This window comes from Pterocles gutturalis, unplaced genomic scaffold (genome assembly GCF_000699245.1).
Source record: "Pterocles gutturalis isolate BGI_N339 unplaced genomic scaffold, ASM69924v1 scaffold21453, whole genome shotgun sequence".
Classification (NCBI taxonomy): domain Eukaryota; kingdom Metazoa; phylum Chordata; class Aves; order Pterocliformes; family Pteroclidae; genus Pterocles; species Pterocles gutturalis.
In genome coordinates this window covers 63,048-83,473 of record NW_010118635.1, presented here as the reverse complement: position 1 = coordinate 83,473, position 20,426 = coordinate 63,048, and the positions used below count along the sequence as shown (strand labels likewise).

General features: G+C 38.5%; 1 protein-coding gene across 1 annotated transcript in view; it reads left to right on the top strand.

The window, feature by feature from the left end:
- HTRA3 (HtrA serine peptidase 3) overlaps window positions 1-7,648 on the top strand; it is a 15,911-nt gene extending 8,263 nt beyond the window's left edge. Inside the window, exons 6-8 of the mRNA XM_010076308.1 lie at window positions 3,438-3,486; window positions 5,309-5,404; window positions 6,661-7,648. Of these exons, the coding sequence (XP_010074610.1) occupies window positions 3,438-3,486; window positions 5,309-5,404; window positions 6,661-6,826 (311 nt within the window). The 3' untranslated portion in view covers window positions 6,827-7,648. The remainder of the gene's footprint in view (window positions 1-3,437; window positions 3,487-5,308; window positions 5,405-6,660) is intronic.
- The last annotated feature ends 12,778 nt before the right edge of the window (window positions 7,649-20,426 follow it).

The window sequence follows — 20,426 nt, the reverse complement described above, 5'->3', positions numbered from 1 at the left end:
TTCCAGATTTACTCTGGCATATAGTAGATACTCAAAATATTGTTTAATAAGCTTGACCTTAGTCTTTTAAATCTCAGTTGATCAGATGACTACCAGTTTAATATAGAAGACATGTATTTGGTGCAATCCATTGTATATAACTGCAAATATATGATCTACTGAAGTACAGGAGCAGAGAGGGGGGAAAAAGGAGAGGATAGCACTTGAATGAAGTATTTGCACTGATTATTGTTATCTACACGTTCCATATTACCTATAATGCATGGGTAATACATAATCATAACTAATATATTTTTGACCAAAGATTTACCACACTCTGCATAGAGATATTTATCTGCTGAATGGTCTGAAAGCCTTTGCTGATTTCATATTTATCAGTAATAATGTTAACCTCCTTTTATAGTTAGGAATTCCTAAACCGATGCATGAAGTTAAGTGCCTCCATCTATATCTCAGTTTTAACCATCTGTGTGTTCTGTCTTTACCTCTGAAAGTCATCTATATACTTAACCACTGACTGATTTTTTTATGTCAGTGTCTTTTAGTATCCTGTAGGAATTTCTCAGTTTCAGTTTTGGCTCTGTTATCTATTCCTAGTTTAGACTTGAGCAGAATGGTAAAACTAGAAAGTGTTCAAACAGGGATCCTCTAGAATAGAAGACAGTAAGTTAGCAATATGACAAGTCTGGCCTCTCAGATCAAGTTATCAAAAAAGTAAATAAACCTTGTTTCAAATGGACAAGGAGAAATTGGGGAATTCTGCATTGACCACACCCAACAACAAGTCATCTATATGAATCCTCATTTACATCCCCAGAATACTTTATTAGTTGCGTGAAGCTATGTGCTTACTTATGTATTCGTGTGATTATTACTGATAATTATTACCAATGGTCATGAGGGCTGTGTAGGAGTCTTGGTGAGTATAAATTCAGCTATACAGTTTATATGGAAGGTACAGTGCACATAATTCATCATTATAGATTCAAGCAGTTTTCATGGTTTCTGTTCAGCGGTGGAATATCTTTCTTAAATACTTTCAGAACTGTTTATGCAGTCTGCAAGATGATCTAAGTGCAAAAGGAGCGAGCAGAGGAGTTTTGCCTGCTGCTTGAATAGAAAGTGCAGGATTAATTTCTTCACTTGGAGATCTTCATGATATCCTGGCCCCACTGAAATCAACTGCAATCAGGATACGCATGTGCCAGAGTTACTCATACCCGTAAGAGTCTGAGTACCTGACCCCTTACTTTGGATTTATAATTTCTTTTTGCCATAGCTTATAAGTCATAAACACATATGCCTTCAGCCTGTGTTCATCTGTCTGGTTTGTATATCTACCGTTAAAAGCATCAATAAAAAAAGTTTAACGGTAAAGCAAAAGCTGTCCTGGGTTTGGAACAGAAATCTCTGTAATTAGTGAACTGCTTCTAGATACTTGAGGTCAGCTGCTTGTGACTTTCTATTAGCCCAAAACAGATTTATGTTTAAACTAGTGGTTGAGGCTGGTTTGCTTGACTTTGTACCACTGGAATAAGTGTTTGATCTGGCCTGGTGTTTACGAAAACGAAATGCAATTTGAATATCTCTCCCTGCTGTGCTCTGCTCCAGCTTTGAGCCACAATGGTTTCACATTTGTTCCAACATATTAACCTTCTTTTAACTACTGCTGGGACTTCACCCTGGTGACGTCCTTCTTAGATTTACAATCTCACTTTATTCCAGTTCTCTTAGTTATTTTCTCTTCTGCCTCATGATTGCACAAATTGCCTGAATGATGGGTTTTGGGACTTTTTATGCACAGAGCAGATGTAATATGTCAGTGGTAGTTCCAGGTGCCACATACTGTTCTGCCAATGTGGCTTAACCCTGACGTCAAAATGCCTATCTTTTGGGATGATAAAACACTACAAACAGTTGTCTGTGCATGTTCAGTCTCTGATGATACTTCTAATAAACTGGATAATTTTATTCCCTCTATTCATTGTTGATGAAAACTGTTTTTTGTGGAAGATGTTTGACTTGGGTTAAATTGAATAGAATGAATTTTTGGCAAAACAAAAATCTTGAAGTTTTTTTTACCTGCATTCTGACATATGAAATGGCTGGGAGGTGGGAAGGGGAGGACTCTAGACCCTGCTGCTAAAATAATTCATAGCTTATAGCTATTAGTTTTACTTTATACAATAGCCTGCTACTGTTATGGTATGAACCAGTATTTGCAGTGTGACAAGCTTACTGTGGAGAGAGGTGTGAAGGCCATTTTGTATTTTAATGTATGAACAGTGCGAAATAATACCCCAAACTGCCCAAAGATGCAGGTGGAATGAGACTTTTAGTTGCGAGTAAGTCTGTAGTTACCAAATTTTATTTTTTTTCTAAAGCCTTATTTTTACTTGTATCATTAGCCACTGGGGAAATAATTCCCTTTTAAATCAGCAGCATTTCTGTTGCCATTTTCCATTCTTGCCCAATCTCATCATTGCTGTTTTGTTTCTTCTTTGTTCAGAGTGTAGTAGATCTGGTGTTCAGTAGTTGAAATTTTCACTGACACTAATGGGAATATTGGACATGCATAAGATTCAGGACTAATTTCTTTCCTTGGGACTATTTTTCTTGGAAAGAATAAAAGTTCAAGGAGAGTCTGTACATCTCCCTTTCAAACTTTGTCCTCACATGAGAACATAGAGAAACTCAACGAAATTGTGAAGTAGTTGTGCTGGAACAAGTAAGGGGAAATATTGTTTCACAACGGATATAACTAACTACTGAAGCACTCACTTCAGGAAGTCATCAAACTGCATTTTTTTCATAAGACAGCTGTGCAATGTCATGACTACTAAAAGCCAACTACATAAATGTGGTGCTGTTCCTAAAGGAGTGAATTTTCACCATTTAAAGTTCTCTATAGAGTCCTGGCTAAGATTTATGGTTGTTTTTAAAACTTGGTTTTCATTCTTTGGGGTGGAAATAACCAGCCACTTGCATTAGAATCAATATGAGTCTTTTGATTGTCCTTTCTCTGAAAGATGGAAATATTAATTCCTTTAAATCCCATTTCTGCAGTTCAGTGAGAACACCATATGATTTAATTGTCTTGACCCGTTTCAGAGGAAATGGCGGTTACAAAATTTTCCATTTACTCAAGTCATGTGATACTAGATCGCAGAAATTTTTCTGAATTTCCTGAAGGAAAACTCCTAGAGTGTAAATGAGTTTCTCTCTTACCTTCACCTGCGGGGAGAGGGATTATCATTCTGTGTTCCAAGACTAAGCAAAATAAAAAATGACCTCAGTGTAGACGTGTATGATTCCTGTTTAGTTTTGTTAAAAGCTGATACATCCTGTTTTAATTGACAGGTATTTTGGGTCATCAAAGTACTTATTTTTGTCAGTGTTTGCCTAAATTTCTTAAATATCCTCTATGATATTTTCAGATGGGAAGAAACGTTTCATTGGCATCAGAATGCTCACAATAACACCTGCGTAAGTATTTGAGTATTGTATGATCGTGCATACAAAATGTGGTAAACAGTGGTTCAGAACTTCATCATTCAGCTTTCATTTACAAATCTCCAGAGAATCCAGAAGTGTGTGTTAGCTTCTATGAAGTCTGCAAACATTTTAATGATATTGGTGAAATATGTTCTGAGACCTGGAAAATCACTGTCAAGTCATTCACAAAATACTGATAACGGTGGATGCCTTGTTGATAGCTAAGGGAAATTAGGAAGAGCCTGAATACTGGTTTTGGTTCTTGACAAGGATGTCTGGAGTTACACTAGGCTTTAGGTGACACTTAAACAAACTGCTGCATTCAGGTGGCTGTGACTGCCAATGACAGATTAGCTGCCTGAGGGTTTGGCAGTAGTTTTATCAGCGCCAGTAGAGGCCATACAATGTGAGATTTGGTGCCTAACCATTAACTGGAAAGAAAGTTGTTGCTAGAGTGGAGAACTAAAGCTTCATGCCTCCATGTTAACAAAGCCAGAACATGGACACCCTTCTCCAGTTCTTTACTGTCTTTTCTCTGTCACGTTGCTTTGTGTCTTGCTGTTACCCAGATATATTCTGGGATAACAAATGAGGGCTCTTATGCTTCTGTTCTTTCCCAGCAGTAGGCACGTTTCCAATGTGGCAGTAGACTACAAAATTAAGCAAGACAATTTCCAGCTGGGCTTGTAGTAAAGCCATCTTTGTTTATTGAGTTACGCTCTTGCAATCCTCCCCAAAGGGTCAGATCCTCAGCTGGAACGAATCAGTGTAATGGCATTAACATCACTGGGCCACCACTGATGGAGAGAATCTCAGAATGTTTCTCTATGTAATCGTGGAGTGAACACGATGTGAGATTTTACTGCCTTTGTGGCATGTAATGAAGCGCTGTAAGATGGCTGCAGGCTTATTTTCAGGAAAAGACTACTTCCCTTGGTGTGTTTGCTGTAGTAATTTATTTGTTAGCTTCCTTAGTACAAAATCAAATGAAGTGAAGTTGTGTGCACCCATTTCAGCGTGCTTTCCATCAGAGGGACCCCAGGTTTTCATGGAGGACAGGACAGCAGAGTAATCTGTCATTAGTTTAAAACCCTTTCTTTCTAGAAATGGGTTTTAACCCACACTGTACACAGACCTGAAATTATGTCATCTCCTCAGAAATGAGAGGATGTTTTTAGAGTCTCTATTTTGCAGCTGGTTCCTGTCTTCTTTCTTTAGAAAGGGCTGCACAAATAATTCCTCAAGAAAACTTGAGGAAGCTGAAGTTTCCTTGGAAAACTCATAGTTCTGATCTGTCTGATGACTGACGTTATCAAAACCTATATTGTTCTAGATAAAGACAAATTAAGAATGACTTGAAAAATGCAAGAAGCAAAATTGTTAGCAAATTTCTGCCCCATCACCAGCATTAATTCTTTGGGGCAGGACTGTCTTTTGTCCCTGAAGCACACCTAGCACAGAGAGTGCTCCTGTCCCTGTGCTCTCTGTACTCCTCTCCCTGTACTCTTCTACCATGCCCTCTGTGCTACTGCTACAAGTAGCAAAAGCCAGGTCCTTGTAGGAGGTGAACAAGACCATTTAATATATCATGCTTTGCACAGGTAAATAGTTTTGATTCTCACAAAATCTATGTTACTTGTTTTAATCCAAATTCAAATCCCCTATGTTCTCATCACAAGAACAAGGGGCAAACAATTAACTGTTAAGTCATTCATTTTTTCTCACAAAAACATTGAGAATAAATAAATAAGAATTTTTGAATGCTACTGCTTTTGTAGTGGAAACAAATGCTTTATAACTTTTTTTCTTTTAGCTTGGTGGAAGAATTGAAACACAATAATGCTGATTTTCCTGATGTCAGAAGTGGAATTTATGTACATGAAGTTGTTCCAAACTCACCTTCTCACAGGTATGTAGGCTGCATTAGTTTATTCACTGTAAATAAATCTCCAAATAGAAATATTACCTACTACTATCTATTTATATTCAAGTACTTTCTCATACTATTAAAAATTGTGCGTTTAGGTTTAAAAATATGTTAAAATATTTGTGCTGAGATTCTACTCACATTTATAAAAGTGAAATATTTCAATATCAGTTCTTTTTAAATCATAGAATCATTTAGGTTGGAAAAGGCTTTTAAGATCATCAGGTCCAACTGTTATCTAGCATTGCAAAGTCCACCACTGAACCATGACTCTGAGCACCATATCTACATGTCTTTTAAATACCTCCCGGGATCACGACTCCACCACTTCCCTGGGCAGCCTGTTCCAATACTTAATAACCCTTTTGGTAACAATTTTTTCCTAATACCCAACCTAAACCACCCCTGGTGCAACTTGAGGCTGTTTCCTCTTGTCCTATCACTTGTTACTTGGGAAAAGAGACCAAGACCTACCTTGCTACAACCTCCTTTCATGACACTATGAAACACTAACATTGTGCAAATATAAAGAACACCTCAAATACCATGAATTAAATCTTGTTTTTGAAAGTATGTTGATATTAATAAGTAGAAACTTGGATTAAGTTTAAACAGGAGACAGGATAGCATTCACCTAAGACATTGTCAGAGCTATTATCTGAGACAATATTTATCTTAGAGGAAGAGACTCTTTCACAGAACAGTTGGAAAATAAATAAGACACTTCTAAAAATTATTATAGGAATTATTAAGATGATGCAAAGGCAATAAAAGCAGCTATTCTGGATTAAGTTTGAACAGCAAGAGAAATAATTTACCTGTAGTTCAGTTGGTACACTATGATTGTCTTGAAATTTTGAGAGTGGTTGAATTTCCAGTGCTTGATGCACACTGGAGAGATAAAAGCATGTTCTTGCAAATGGATGGAGCGAGTCAGTTACAGCTAACAGTCTTTTTTATTTCTCCTTTGCTGCAGTTTTATGGAAGACAAAGAGAAAGCTAAGACTACTTGTATTTGCTGTTTTAGAAGAAAATCCTCAATGAACTATTGCGAGCCTGATTTTGCATTTAGAGAGTACTACCAGTTATTCTTTTGCAGTCAGAAGGGTGGAATTTCCCTTTAGTGGAAACTAAAACAAGTAAAAATCTATCACATCAGCCAAAGAGGTGGTGAATACTATGCGCTTTTTCTCTGCACAGAATACATACTTACTGCCTTTTTCTTCTTATCTTGGCAGAGGAGGGATCCAAGATGGAGACATTATTGTTAAAGTCAATGGGCGTCCTTTGATGACTTCCAGTGACCTGCAAGAGGCTGTGATGAATGAATCACCTTTACTACTTGAAGTTCGAAGAGGAAATGATGACTTGCTATTTAATATTGAGCCTGAAGTTGTCATGTAAATAGAATTGAGGAAGCTCTCACCATAATTAAACTCACTTATTCTGGAACACTAGATACCTCCTTTACAGCTACAGTAATTATACTTCCTGTTGACTAATGACAAGGTGGACTAACTTAATTGCCTGAGCCATTTCTGTACATAGTAGCTAGAATGAATCAAATTATGCCATTTATAGAAAATTAACTTTCAAATAAATTTAAGAACTGCGTTCTGGGGAGGGAAAGGAGGAAAACAAATTTTGAGTAGCTGGTAGAAATGGGCTCTACTTCCAGTTCCTGCAGGTTCAGAGCAGATTCATTTCTGCATTTTGAAAGACCAAAGTACTACTGGAAGTGAGGAAGCATGCTGAAAGCGGAAATGATTCTTTAACTACGGTCATGGCCACAGCAGAGCCAAGCTATTGCAATGCACAATGGAGCTTTTTTTTTTTTCATGTGACTTTTCAAATGTGAACCTAGTATTGGCAAAGCTTATATTTGTTCTTAGTGCTTGTATGCTACGTGTCAAAGGTAGATTAAATCTGTAAATATCGAAAGGAACAAAAATGGTATCAGGCTATAGAGTGTTACACCTAGGTCATGCGATTTTGGAATATAGTAAATGATTCTTATAGAATTAATGCCTTGTTATATATAAATCAAAACGATGTGCTGAACAAAGTTAAGTTTGAGAAAGTGCACAGTTTTTTAAGAATTTGATACAAATTAGTTTTGCATTTTACTGGTAAGCTTTGCTGTAAAATTGTTACACTACTTTTGGCTTGTACTGTGTATGTTTCTACTGTAAGGAGATTAAAGTTTACACAAAGAATGTGTTGGTGTAAATCTCTTTTTAAACAAGTATGTCTTCCATTCCTGTTCTGTCAGACTGGAATAGACTCTCCCAGGAGTAAATTTCCTTGTAGAAAATTCGGCCCTGATGTTATGAAAACCCTTTGCAGCCCTGTGGTATAATTATTCTGCCTTTATTTAGGTTATGTTTAGAAATGCTTTGTACACAAGTCATTTATTTACACTGTTTTTTTTTCATATTTATGAATTGTGCTTTGATGTAATTTAGAGAATATCTAGTTGGGATCCTGTTGTCCTCAATTTTGCCTCTATGGGACAAGAAGCACTATTAACCCTGTTTCACAGCTAGAGTGTGTGAGACTTTTATGTAATAAACCCAGGACAGAAATTGCTAAGAGCTAAATCCAGATCTCCTAGGTATCATAAACCACACATGTACTTTCCTAGAAAATATTGCTACTGTTCCCAAAGAGACAGAGGAGTGTCTGTATCTAGAGCATTCTCTACAGCAAGTTATGCTTTCTAGACTTGGTTCTTGTGTCTTTGATGCAAAAACAAGTTAATCTTTGGGGCAGCTAGAACCTTCCCTTTAGGTTGCCATCATGTCTAGGCTTTCTCACTATACCGTCTGACCTGTCTGTGACAAGCCTGACACCTTTGGGTTTATACAACGCCAGGCATGAGGAATGTTCATTACTTGCTGGCTATCTGTGACTGCAACTATGGAGTTGAAAGATTGATGAGGTATATAGCTCCTAAAAAGGAATACAGGTTTTTTCCATCACATTATCATCCATGTCTTTAATAATGGTGTGACACCCATGCTGTCACTAAAAGTTGAGCTCTTTTCACCCCTCCAATGAAAGACACTTAGCTTGTTGCTAAATTTTCAGATTTTTGACCAACAAAGCGTTTGGTAAGATCCACAGAGAGCTTAGCATCTCTTACTGTAAGAGAAGCTTTCTGTCTTCCAGATAACACAGCAATGATTTTGAAATAAATTGCCAAACAACTCTTATTACAACAATTCTTAAGAGTCTTGAAAGTGACATAGCAGTATTAAACTTGAAACAATACAAGGTCCTTGGCACTGGCCAATTGCCTCAGCCTTTTAATCGTGACACTCTATGGAGGGGAGAAAGGCTGTTCCCTTACTCATCAAAAACTGTTGTGTTCTGCCAACAGTTCCTTTTTTCTGAGCCTTCTCCAAAAATCTTGTGGAGCTCGCACATCTAACAGTCTGCAGGTGCAGTTGGATTGTGGCAGATTTTACTCTGAGGGAATAAAGGTCAGATGAGGTTCTTTTAGAAAGAAAGCATTGTCATTTCCTTTGGCTGCAGAAGCGTCTGTGTCATTTCAGCTGTGGTGTGACCCTTAACTGCTGAGATATAAGAGTAGTCTTTATTAATTGCCACTCATCCCCCTGACATCGGCCAGAGGTGCAAAGGTTAATTGCTCTGCAATAGAGTCAGCATCTACTGATGCCAGCAGTTAAATGTTAAGTCTATAACACAACCTTGCTAACTTTGTTATTGGCTAAAAGAAAAGAGCAGTCAGTGTCTAAAACAAAACATTCAGGCAACTTTTCTTCTATAAGCAGTTACTGGCTGTGTCTCTCAGGCAAACAAAAATAACAAAAGTGTGATCTTGATCTCTCAAAGAAACTGGCAGCCACAGCTTTTCCGAGTCAAGGCTGGGGCAACAAGATGAAAGTTTTTGATATTCATTAGCCTGAACACTCTTATTACCACAAAGATTTCTAAAGCCTCTTCATTATTTCTGCAAGGCCTAGTCAGCAAATAAGGAAAGAGAGAGCTCAGCAATGACAATATGAAAGACACGAGCATTCCAAAGAGCTTCTGCGCTGCAGCCCAGCAAGGTCTGCAGTGGGAGCTGTGCAGCTTTGCTGGCAATCTAACCCCTGCAGGGGAGCTCCCTCTCACCTGGCCTGTGCCTGCTGTGCAGCTGAGCACGTTAAAGACAACTTTTCACACCTGGTGTACAGTAGAAGATGGCAGGAATGAAATAACATCATGCATAATATAATACCCCTTGTAAACAGAGATGGGGGCTGTTAGGAAGACAAGGTATGGGTGAAGCGGAAAACAAGAAAGGGAAACAGCACAGAATAACAAGAAAAAAGATTATATTCTTAGGAGATAAATTTTAAATAAAATGTTTGTTAGTTTCTCTTCTATAATGAGATGGGCCTCACAGTGGGCCAGAGTCCTGTGCAGCTGCTAGGTCCCTGAAGACCCCTTTCTGCAAGGATGGCATCTTGTATTTATCTCTGTAGCCTCAGAGCAGTTGGAGATGGGAGGGAGGGGTAACAGTCCGAAACACCAGCAACTCTCTCCAAGACGAACAGGGAATGGCGAAAGCCTTTAGACCGCAGTCAGTGTGAGATGCACCTTGGCACCTTCCCTGAGCACACGTAGCAGCTCTTGTGGCTGATTATTCGTGATTATTTGCTCCTCTGCTACACACAAGTCCTCCATCACAATTGTACCTCTGATATCAGTTAAAAAAATACACCACTGCAAAGAGAGTCACTTTCTATTTGCAGGCAAGAAAAACAAAGATAATTCCTTCCCTTACCAGGGATCCTATGGCTCTGTCAGGGAACTGGACATGACATGAGAGGTACATGACCCTTGGGGCTTCCCTGTGTGTAAGAGGTTGGTAAAGCAAGTTGGAGATTTGCAGGCTGTGGCTGCTGTGCTGCACAGAGCACTCTCATGGTCCAGCAGTTGTACTGCTGCAGCTCCAGGAATTTTGGCCTCTGGGGATCTGAAAGGGTTTGAAAAGGCTGCAGAAATATCATACATAAAATCAGGGCACAGCAGGACTTCTGCAAAACTTGTTCTCTGCTTGCTGTTTTGTATGTTCTGCACGAGCTGCTCTGCACAGCCACATACCAACCAGCAGTCCCTCCTTTCTGTAGATCTCTTGTGACTGCTTGCACACCAGCCAGTCTGTGCAAAGCTCTTCCACATGGCTTCTTCCACGGGGGCTGTTTTGCACTTCTGCATTTTGCCCTCTGGAGCAGCTGCTCTGTTGGCTCTTCTCCACTGGTTTTGCACTGGCTATTCTGTACCCTCATATATCCCAGACAGCAGTCTCACACTCTTAATTTTGTTTTGACTTCTTGTTTCTTGCTTGAGGCTTTGTTGGTTTAGTAGAAATCTGGAAGAGGAATTTTTTTTTTCTTCCCAGGCTCTGAAGTCTGGAGTGCTGTGCTGAGCATTTCAAGTCCGTAGCATAATACTAGGACAGTGGGTTGATGAAAAGTTTATTTAACCGCAAGACACTGCAGGATATAGAACGTGATGGTCCCTCTGTTTAGACACCACCAGCCAAGAACTGGTCTTCAAAGACAGGCAAAATTGAAAGCTTACCCCAGAGGGGGTGTCTATGGACAGTATGAGTATGCTTTCGGTACCCACATATAGGACTAAAGTCTGAGGATTGCTTTGAAGTAGGAGGAAGACTTAAAAATGGAAGGGAAAGGGGGTGTAGAATGTTTATTTTATTTTATTCCCCTTATTTACTTGGGTTTCTGTAATCTTCATTTAACTGGACCAGCCTGAGGAAAGCATCCAGGTCTGGTTTTATTCTGATCCCGCTTCCCACAGTAGCAAAGTTTTTTTGCAACTCTGGCGCTCTGCAAATAGTAGATTTGGTCTTTTATCCAGACCTTCCCAGCGCTTGTGTCCACAGACACAGCTTGGTGGGGCTTTGCTGTAGAACTTTCTGGGCCATGCCATGGCCTGTAAACTCAGGAAGAAGCAAGGACCACCAGCAGTTAAGGCAAAGTTGTTTAGAAGACCTTGCTGGCTAGTCCAATTCTCTATCTTCTGGCAAACATAGAATCATAGAATCATTGAGGTTGGAAAAGACCTCAAGGATCATCAAGTCCAACCGTCAACCCCCACCACCTAACTTACTAAACCATGTCCCTGAGGACCACATCGACTCGTTTCTTGAAAACCTCCAGGGATGGTGACTTAGCTGGGCAGCCTGTTCCAATGCCTGATCACTCTTCCAGTGAAGAAATTTTTTCTAATATCTAGCCTACATCTCACCTGGCGGAACTTCAGGCCGTTTTCTCTTGTCCTGTCACTTGCTACTTTAGAGAAGAGGCCATGCAAGGTGTTATATTGCATTTTTCTACTGAAAAAAACTCAATGTGTATTCCCTAGCAGTGAACTAATGCTTGGGCAGCACAAAGCATGGATACAGGAGTGGAGGTTCAGGCTGCGACAGTCACAAACAAAAAAAAAAAAAAGGAAAAAGATATTTATTTTTTCTCTTTTGATTTTATCTTCTGGGGAGAAAGGTCAGACAGAGCAGGTCTTCCCTCATCCTCCCTTCCTCTTCCCCTCCCTTTCTGTCAAAAGGCTTCCTGGGAGACTGTGAGAATATGTCAATATTAAACAGCATTTTCCCTATAAAGACCTCTGGAGAATAACAGAAGCAACTGCTTGCTCTTTCTTTCTTCGACAAACACTGGCCAGGCCTTCACAAACAGCCAACTGAGGCATAGTCAGGAAAAAACAAGTTCTTAAAGGAAGCAGTCGCCAAGGAAAATAATTGGGCAGCATGAGGGTTTTGGTGACGCAGCTGCACAGCTGCTAGGTTCAATGACTTCTCAATTGCCTCCATCTGAAGTTGTGTTCCACTATGAAATGATTTTCTATCTTGGTAACTATAAATAGTCATGCATGATGATTTGCTGCTTGAAATCCCAGAAGCAGCTTGGGAAAAAAACAAAAACCATACCCTAACAACTGACCCAACACACAACAAGAAAACAAGAAGCCTTCAACTATATTCTTGGTAAGGTCCTAAATGTCAAAGAGAGATGGTGAAGCTAGAGAGTATAGTGCTAATGCTTCTGAAGATGACTTTTTAACATCTTGGTTGGTCAAGAAGGTGTGCAGTGCTGCAGCAGTAGTGCCAACTGGTCTGTCCTCCATCTGGAGGAAGAAATCCACCTCAGAGTTGGTGTCACCTGGACTGCTGGTTGTTTCATCTGAGCTACCTGGCTAGATGTCCATTAGCATCAAGGGAAAGAAACAGTAACAATCCTCTTCTCAGGAAGGAGAGGTTCAAAACAGATTCAAAAAGTTGTATCCTAATAATGTTTACTATAAAGCCTCCTTCCTGTAAAGAAGGCCTCAAGTAACCAGAAATTATGTACCTGTCTGTGCTGTACAAATCCCAAATTAGATGAGATGACTTTCAACCTTACAATCTTCAACTGGTTTCAGAATAATGAAGGTTTTGCCTCTAGTTACTGCCTAAATTTCAGTCCTAATTTTTGAATTAGTCAAAAAAAATCTCAGCTTTGTCTCATATTCAGCAGAAGTAATCTATAAAGCTCTGGGGCAATGGGAGAAATGAACTCTTCCTGAGTGTAGTAATACGTGATATTTCATGGTGTTGTCTAGGTTTATCTACAAGAGCATGGGGTAGGTTTTTCAACTGAAGCAAGCAAAAAAAAAAAAAAGTTATCTGAGCAGAGTTTGAAATGTATTAATTACACTTGCCTTTCTAGCTGTTTTACCTCTAAAGCTATTTCTTTCCCATCTGTAAATCCAGATGCACGGAATGTACGAAAATACACCTAAACCACCAAAAATGTTCCCAAATACCTTTTTTATGTACATAAAAATATCTGAGCTTGAAAGTCCGTCATGCTGGTAGTCTTTGTGGTTAGGCACCAGTACTCCATTTCCCACTGCAAGTTACACAGGTCACCTCCTGCAAGCTGTATATCCCACTGGAAAACCAGCTATAGCTTACACTGGGGGCGTAAAGCGACCACTTGTGCCTCTACAGAACAACACTGGGAATACGTTACTCCTCTAGGATTAAATATCACCATTCTGGTGTACTAAAATATTGCCATTCTGGCCCATAAATCTTACAATGAAGAGAAAATTTTGTGGCAGATTAAGTGAGTTCTGATATTTTGAAAAGCCCTTTACAGCTTCTAAGTGGTTTGGGATGTCAGATGTTATTTGAAGAGGAGAAATCAGTGGGCAGAGTTTGAGGAAGTGATGAGAGGTACAGTGATAAATATATACTGTTGTTTCACTTTTTCTCCTCTGAAAGGTCTGTACGTATGGTCTATGTTTTTCCTGGTCTCGTTGCAGTAAATTTTCTGAGTGCTTCTAAGATTTTTTAAGGAAAAGTTCTCTGATTTCTTGCTAATCAATGTCATTCGTGTTCTTGGTATTAGGCTAAACAACCACGAACAGAAATCGGATGTGGTATGAAAGCTGAGCAAGCTGCTTTGTTTGTTGTTTTTTTGTTTTTTGTTTTTTTGGTTTTTTTTCTTTACATCTGTAACAGCAGCTGCAGAAAAAGAAAGACACATGAGTAAATCCTGGCAAATCGACAGAGAGCAGCCTCTGAAAGCAGCCTGGCAAACTTCTGAAAATCACCACCATCCCTTTAAAATAAAGCAAGCTTTTCTACAGCTTGGTTATACCACTGAAGCAATTTAATATTTCTGTTGAAAAGAAAAATAGTAATCTTTACACAGTTTGCATTGGTAGGCATTACAGATTTGACTTAACTTGGAACAATATTTGCAAAACTTACTTTTCAAACTGTCTTCCCCAAAACATGGTAGGTAATAAAATAAAAACAGTATTTTTTTAAGAGACATGTGAATCTTGTCTAAGATTATTTTTTAAGTGGGCAGTATTTTCATAACACAACATTTATTTTGCATAGCACTGAGGAAATTTGACCCAACAGAGTCAGTTGCTAAGACTGTCAACCCTAGTGGCATGGAGTCAGGCTCTGAAATTAAAGACTAAGGCACAGAAGCTCCACAGAAGATACCTGAAATTTAGCTTGCCAACTAGCAAAGCCCTTCCATGGACTTTGGGTAGATTTCTGTAATTCTGCAGGCTGCTGCAAGTCAGGCATACATTTGTCTCTATATGTAACTGTGCATGTTATGAGAGTTTGCAGCAATTACTATTCATTACAACAGCTGGGGAGAAGTTAATCTCCTCCAGCTTGCTGATAGCAAATACTTTCCTTATCCACCTCCATCTGACCAGGTTTGAGAACACGCTTCTGCAGATGATAAATCAACATAAAATATAGAGTTTCTTTTCTCCAGAAAACTCTTGATTACTGTATAATTTCACTTCAATTCCTCTACTAACATGTAAAAAATTGCTACAGTTATCACCCTGTTCAGGTTGATTAAGTTTGGGGGGGTAAATGGAGTAAAGATATGCTTAAGCTTCAGAAGGTCAGTGAGACAGCAAGGAGCTGTGCAGTCAAAAACATATTAAATTTTGACAAAAAGGAACTCTTGACACTTTTTCATTTTGCATGGGTTTATAGTCACAAATGCACCCTCTGTGAAATCAAGCCCCTGTGGCCCTTGGTTTTTTACAGAAAAAAAGAAAGGAAGAAGCCAAATAGTGAAAAATGAGCTACGCACCATCCTGCTTTCTCTATTAGCATGGAGGAAGAAGAGGCAGAAGAGAAAGGCAATTGTGGCCTGAAGCATCAGTTAGCTCTTCCTGGGATTAGGAGAGGTTGGATGATGCAGAGGTTTATTTAACTGTCTATGTCTTTATGCAGTCCCATTTCCATGGTATCTGAGGTCCAGATTCTCCAGAAGATGTAGGTGGTATGCCATGAATACCTTATAGATTACGTGAGTCGCTGTGTGTGGCTCATGGGTACTATATTTCCTAGAGACTGACCATAAGGCAAAATTTATATGTGTGTGGCAATATCTGACACCACAGCACTGGGTTGTGCCCTGACTTAGGGGAGAACAAGTCACAATGTAAACATCTTTCTTGGAGAAAAGTTTTCCCACAAGTTCTTCTTGATGCTTCCAATCACAGTGACACATTTTGATATTCATTTATCTCCCTAAAAACACAGCAATAACTCAGCCAGAAAGAAAATAATTTGCATCACAGACCACACAGAGAACCTGGATTGAAGGTAGGGCGAGAGGAGACATTTTTATTTCACATATTATAAAGCACAGAAATTTGTTATTAAGTAGATGATATATCCAAAACTCACACTCTATAAGAGTATTAGGTAAAGAAATCTTACTAATATCTGGCAAGCAAAATGCAACCATCACAATCATATTTTGACATTGTACACAATTTATCAGTTTTTTAGTGGCAGCTATATATTCATAATAAGGAAAATATGGACTTTCACTCTGTAGTAAGAATCTTAATCTAGAATTGCACCATTTAGAGAATTTGCTTCATGCTCAGGCTTTAAATTTATACAAAATAGGAAAGAGCTACATGAAATTAAAGCTTACTGCTTAACGATGTGTAGCAGAAGTCCTTTTGCTGTTGGTACTAAAAATACTTCAACTCATTCTCACTGATAATTCCCCACTTCTATTTGTGCCAACATTAACAAATAGAAAGTCATAATGATTGTAATGTACCACACAGGGTAGGTTTGGTTTAGATTTAAACTCTCCCCTACAAACCGAAAAGAAAATACCCATCAGTGTGCTATTTAACTTTATTTTCTGTGTGCGTGTGCAGAGATTAGGAGGATTAGAAAAGGGGGTTTTAGCAGCATAGAGGGTGTTTTGGACTAAACCCAAACTCTAATCCCATGGCTGCAGCAATAGTATTTTGAAAAATCATTTTTCAGCTGCTATGGCAAATGTTTCTAAAAACAGAGGAGAGGTTTACAATCTGTTACAACAATGAATCAAAATAACTCTGCTCATTTTCCATGTTAAGTCTCAAGAGCCTTGGTAAACACCACATTGGCTCATTGGAAACAGAACAATTGACAATGTAATGCAACCAAAAACCTGAAAGAGAAAACAGGTAGATTAATTATCCATTAAATTGATACTCATTTACTCCTCAGAGTTCTAGCCACTAGCGCTGGGTCTGCTTAACAAATAAACTGACTGCGGTCCAGCACAAGTGCACCATAGAAACCTGGGGCCTGATCCTAAAATCTATGAAGAAAAACATATGTTTGAAGTTAAGCACGTGATTAATACATTGGTGAACATTGAAATCTGGTCCATGCTGGAATTCTCATCATGTGAGTATTAAAACATCCCTCCAAATCTCTGCAAGTGAGTGATGACAATTTGCAAGTCCAACACATATTTCATCTGCTGCTGGTAGCAAGTCCATAGTAGCCCAAATCTTATGAGTGATGATGACATAGTACACAAACCTAGTTAATTCCAGGTTATTTATATCGTAAAAGATGTAAAATGCATTTACATGCATTCATTTTGCGTGCACATATGCAGTCTATACACATATAATGTACAAAAAGGGAAGTGAGTATAAATGAGAATGTAAGAGTTGTAGAGGTATTCATCAGGGAGATGCAAAGATGAAAGATGAATTGTGTGGCAAGCAGACACTAAAAAATCTGACACTGGGAACTTGAAAAGAGCTGTCCTTACCCTTGATCAGCTAAAAACACTGGTGGAAGTATTGGCAATAGTGCTTAAAACATCATCCAACAGATATTTCCTTCTGTGATACAGGGGTATTATCAAATGAGATAATGCCAAATGTGGCAGTCAATTCATGTGATAATGATGACGTACTTTTCAGTTTAGCAGTAGCTCAGGATGAAGTTAGACAGCTGTATCTAGAGCTGGGCTTTTTTTTCCTCCCTCCATTTTCCCCCTCTCCATTTTCTTTTTTTCTCTTCTCTCTTCTCTTCTCTTCTCTTCTCTTCTCTTCTCTTCTCTTCTCTTCTCTTCTCTTCCCTTTTTTTTTTTTCTTCTTTTCTTTTCTCTTCTTTTCTCTTCTTTTTAATTTCATGTGATACTCTATGATGTTTGGAGAAAATCTTTTCATATACTAAAATAGAATCTCGGGGTTTACAATAAACACTGTGATGTTGGGAAATATTTTATTTGAGCAATGTTTGGTAGGTTTTTTTCCCCCTGTAAGTGTAAAGAAGCAAACCAACTTTTGGTTAACGTTTAAGATAATGATTGTTATTTTAATTCCTTCTCCTTCCCTTCCCTTCCCTTCCCTTCCCTTCCCTTCCCTTCCCTTCCCTTCCCTTCCCTTTCCCTTTCCCTTTCCCTTTCCCTTTCCCTTTCCCTTTTCTTCCCTTTTCTTCCCTTTTCTTCCCTTTTCTTCCCTTTTCTTCTCTTATTTTACCAGGAGGTTCAGACAACTTGTAGCTGTTTTAATAACAGTCTAAACTGTCTAATAGTTCATGTTAACTTTCTATAAACCTTAGAACTGTGGTGGTGCTCCATGAATAGCTCCAAGTGAGACTGGAAGATGTCTGACATTTTTAAAGGCTTCTAATTGATGAACATATAAATAAGCATCAAAGGCTACATTTTGATGGGATTTTTAAGTCAGACTAATATCTTTGCAGCTGATAAAATGAACTGAAATTGGAAATGCTAGATGTCTGGAAAAAAAGGATGATTTTGATTGCATTTTGTGCAGACCACAGGAATGACAGTCACGTGGCACTAAGAGGGCAAGGGAAGAGGTGGCTGTGGTGAATAAACTCTGACTTTAATACAAATAAAATGCTTTCTGCAACTTGTCTGAAAAGTAGGGGGTTTGCAATTCAAATCTACTCCAGACTGTGACTGGTGCTGGACTTGTTCAACTACTCCTCTGCTTCAGTTCCTGCATCCATCAGATGTAACTGGTAACAATTCCTAGCATGAAGCACTGTGAAATCTCAGGCAAATAAGATGTTACTATCAAATTGCAAACACTATCTCTGTGTGATTAAACAAAATGAGACTCGATGAGCCTGTGTGGTCTGCAAAAAGATAGATGTCTGAATGGACATTGCCTCCTCTCTGGTCTTCAGTCTCTTCACTGAAACCTTAGTTCATGACTGTGAATACGTGCTTTTACAGATGTCTGAATTCAGTGTCTCAGCAGTGAAAAAGCAACACGCCCAGTTACTCAGGGTGATGTGTCTAAGCATCCTAATGTTTAATTTGTTAATATGGGCTGGCTTTCATCTGATATTTTAATTTTTTTTTTTTTTTTTTAAGCTTGATAAGACACCATCCATTCTCCAGCATCTTTTGTTTTCCTGGCTTGTATTCATACTTCTGTTTCCCCTTTATCAGTAAGAATCAGTTCTGGAGTTTCATTTGGGTTTTGTGGTTTGGTTTGGTTTTTTTTTTTTCTTTTCTTCTTTTTTATATGTTTTCTCTGTGTGTCAAATCTCAACTAGAAAATTCTAATGGGATCTCAAGTTTCTTATAATTTAATGACAGAATATTAAAAATAAAATGAAAGTATGCCTTAGAACATTAGTGTAAACTAACGGCATACTTTGTATCATAGGAAAAACTTGAAGCTAATATGCCAGACAACATTAATTCAGCGTGGAGAGAAAATCTTCCACTTTCTTGTAACTTTTTGAAATGAAATGTCCAGTGCTTGACTGAAAACTGTAAAAAGTCAAAGGGCAAGTCTCCATTTTTATAGGATAAAAATCCCAAATAAAATTTGCTTCCAATGGGAAACACTGTGAAATGTGACCTGCTGCTCTCTTCATTGTATGATATGAAATATTTGAAGTAACTTATGAAAGATATTTGCATTGATACCCAGATATATAGGCATCTTTAATTTGATCTGTTACCATCCAGGACAAAAATAATGGTAGCAGGTTTTTTGAAGTCCATGTTGTTACTCATGCCTATAGGCTGCATTTAGTGCTTGAAAGGTGATGTATCTCCCAAATTGTTTTCAACCAAGTAGAAGTCAGCCTGTGGCCAATAGCTAAATTGGCCTGACCGACTCCTCTGCAGAATTGTGCAAAAATTGTTTTTGTGTTGACAGATCTTATCTGCACACTGACAGCAGACATTTGTCTGAAAAGGTCATTTTTTTGGAAAACAGCCTTCATTATCAGCCAGCTGCAATTAGACTCAGCATTTGAACAACAAAGAATGGGAAAAAATCCCCACAAACATCTTTGCACATTAAACACGTTTGATTCTGGAAAGTCTGAAACGTCTGGGAGTGGTTGGAGTATTTGTGCTATGAAAACCAGCTGAGGGTTTTAAGGTGCGCTAGAAAGTGGCTAAATGCAAGTCACCTGTCAGCCTCCTTGTAAATCTGTTAAAAAGCAGACTATGCATAGGCTGGCTGGTATTCTCTATTTTTATACATGGAATAATATAGAAGCAGGTGACTTTAATATAAAGCAAGTAATTTGTGCACATTATACAGTATAAACTCATCAGGCAGCTATTCTTATACTGGCAAGACTTGTAAGCAAACGAGTTTTGAGGAGGAAAAATAGAAGACAAGATTTATTCCATTTTCTTTGATTCCTCAAGATGCAAGAAAGCATCCAGCCTTACTGCTACTAAAGCATTCAGAAGACCCATTAGGGATCATACTAGAGCTGTATGTTATGTGCCTCACCACTTATGTTAGGTTGTCAAATTAAATAGCCTCTACCTTCTTGATCCCTGTCTTTCCACTCCCACCCATTGCTTTTTGCCAAATCCCCTTTTCCAAAGAGTTGCAGCAGACAAGCTTGGGGAAACGTCAGGCAAAGAAAGGGGGGATTTCAGAACAGAAATATCAAAGAAATTCTAACTTTTTAACAAGAGTCCTTATATTGTTATTACTTATATGCAATATTGTAAATCAGAGGGGGGCGATGTAGTGAGGCAAATTTTATTCATTGGCTTATCGTGCAATGATGCTAAATAGGAAATCTTCATTGTAGCATGGAAAATAGTAATTTCATCAAAATAAGCTTTCATTTTCTTGTGGAAAAAAACCGTGT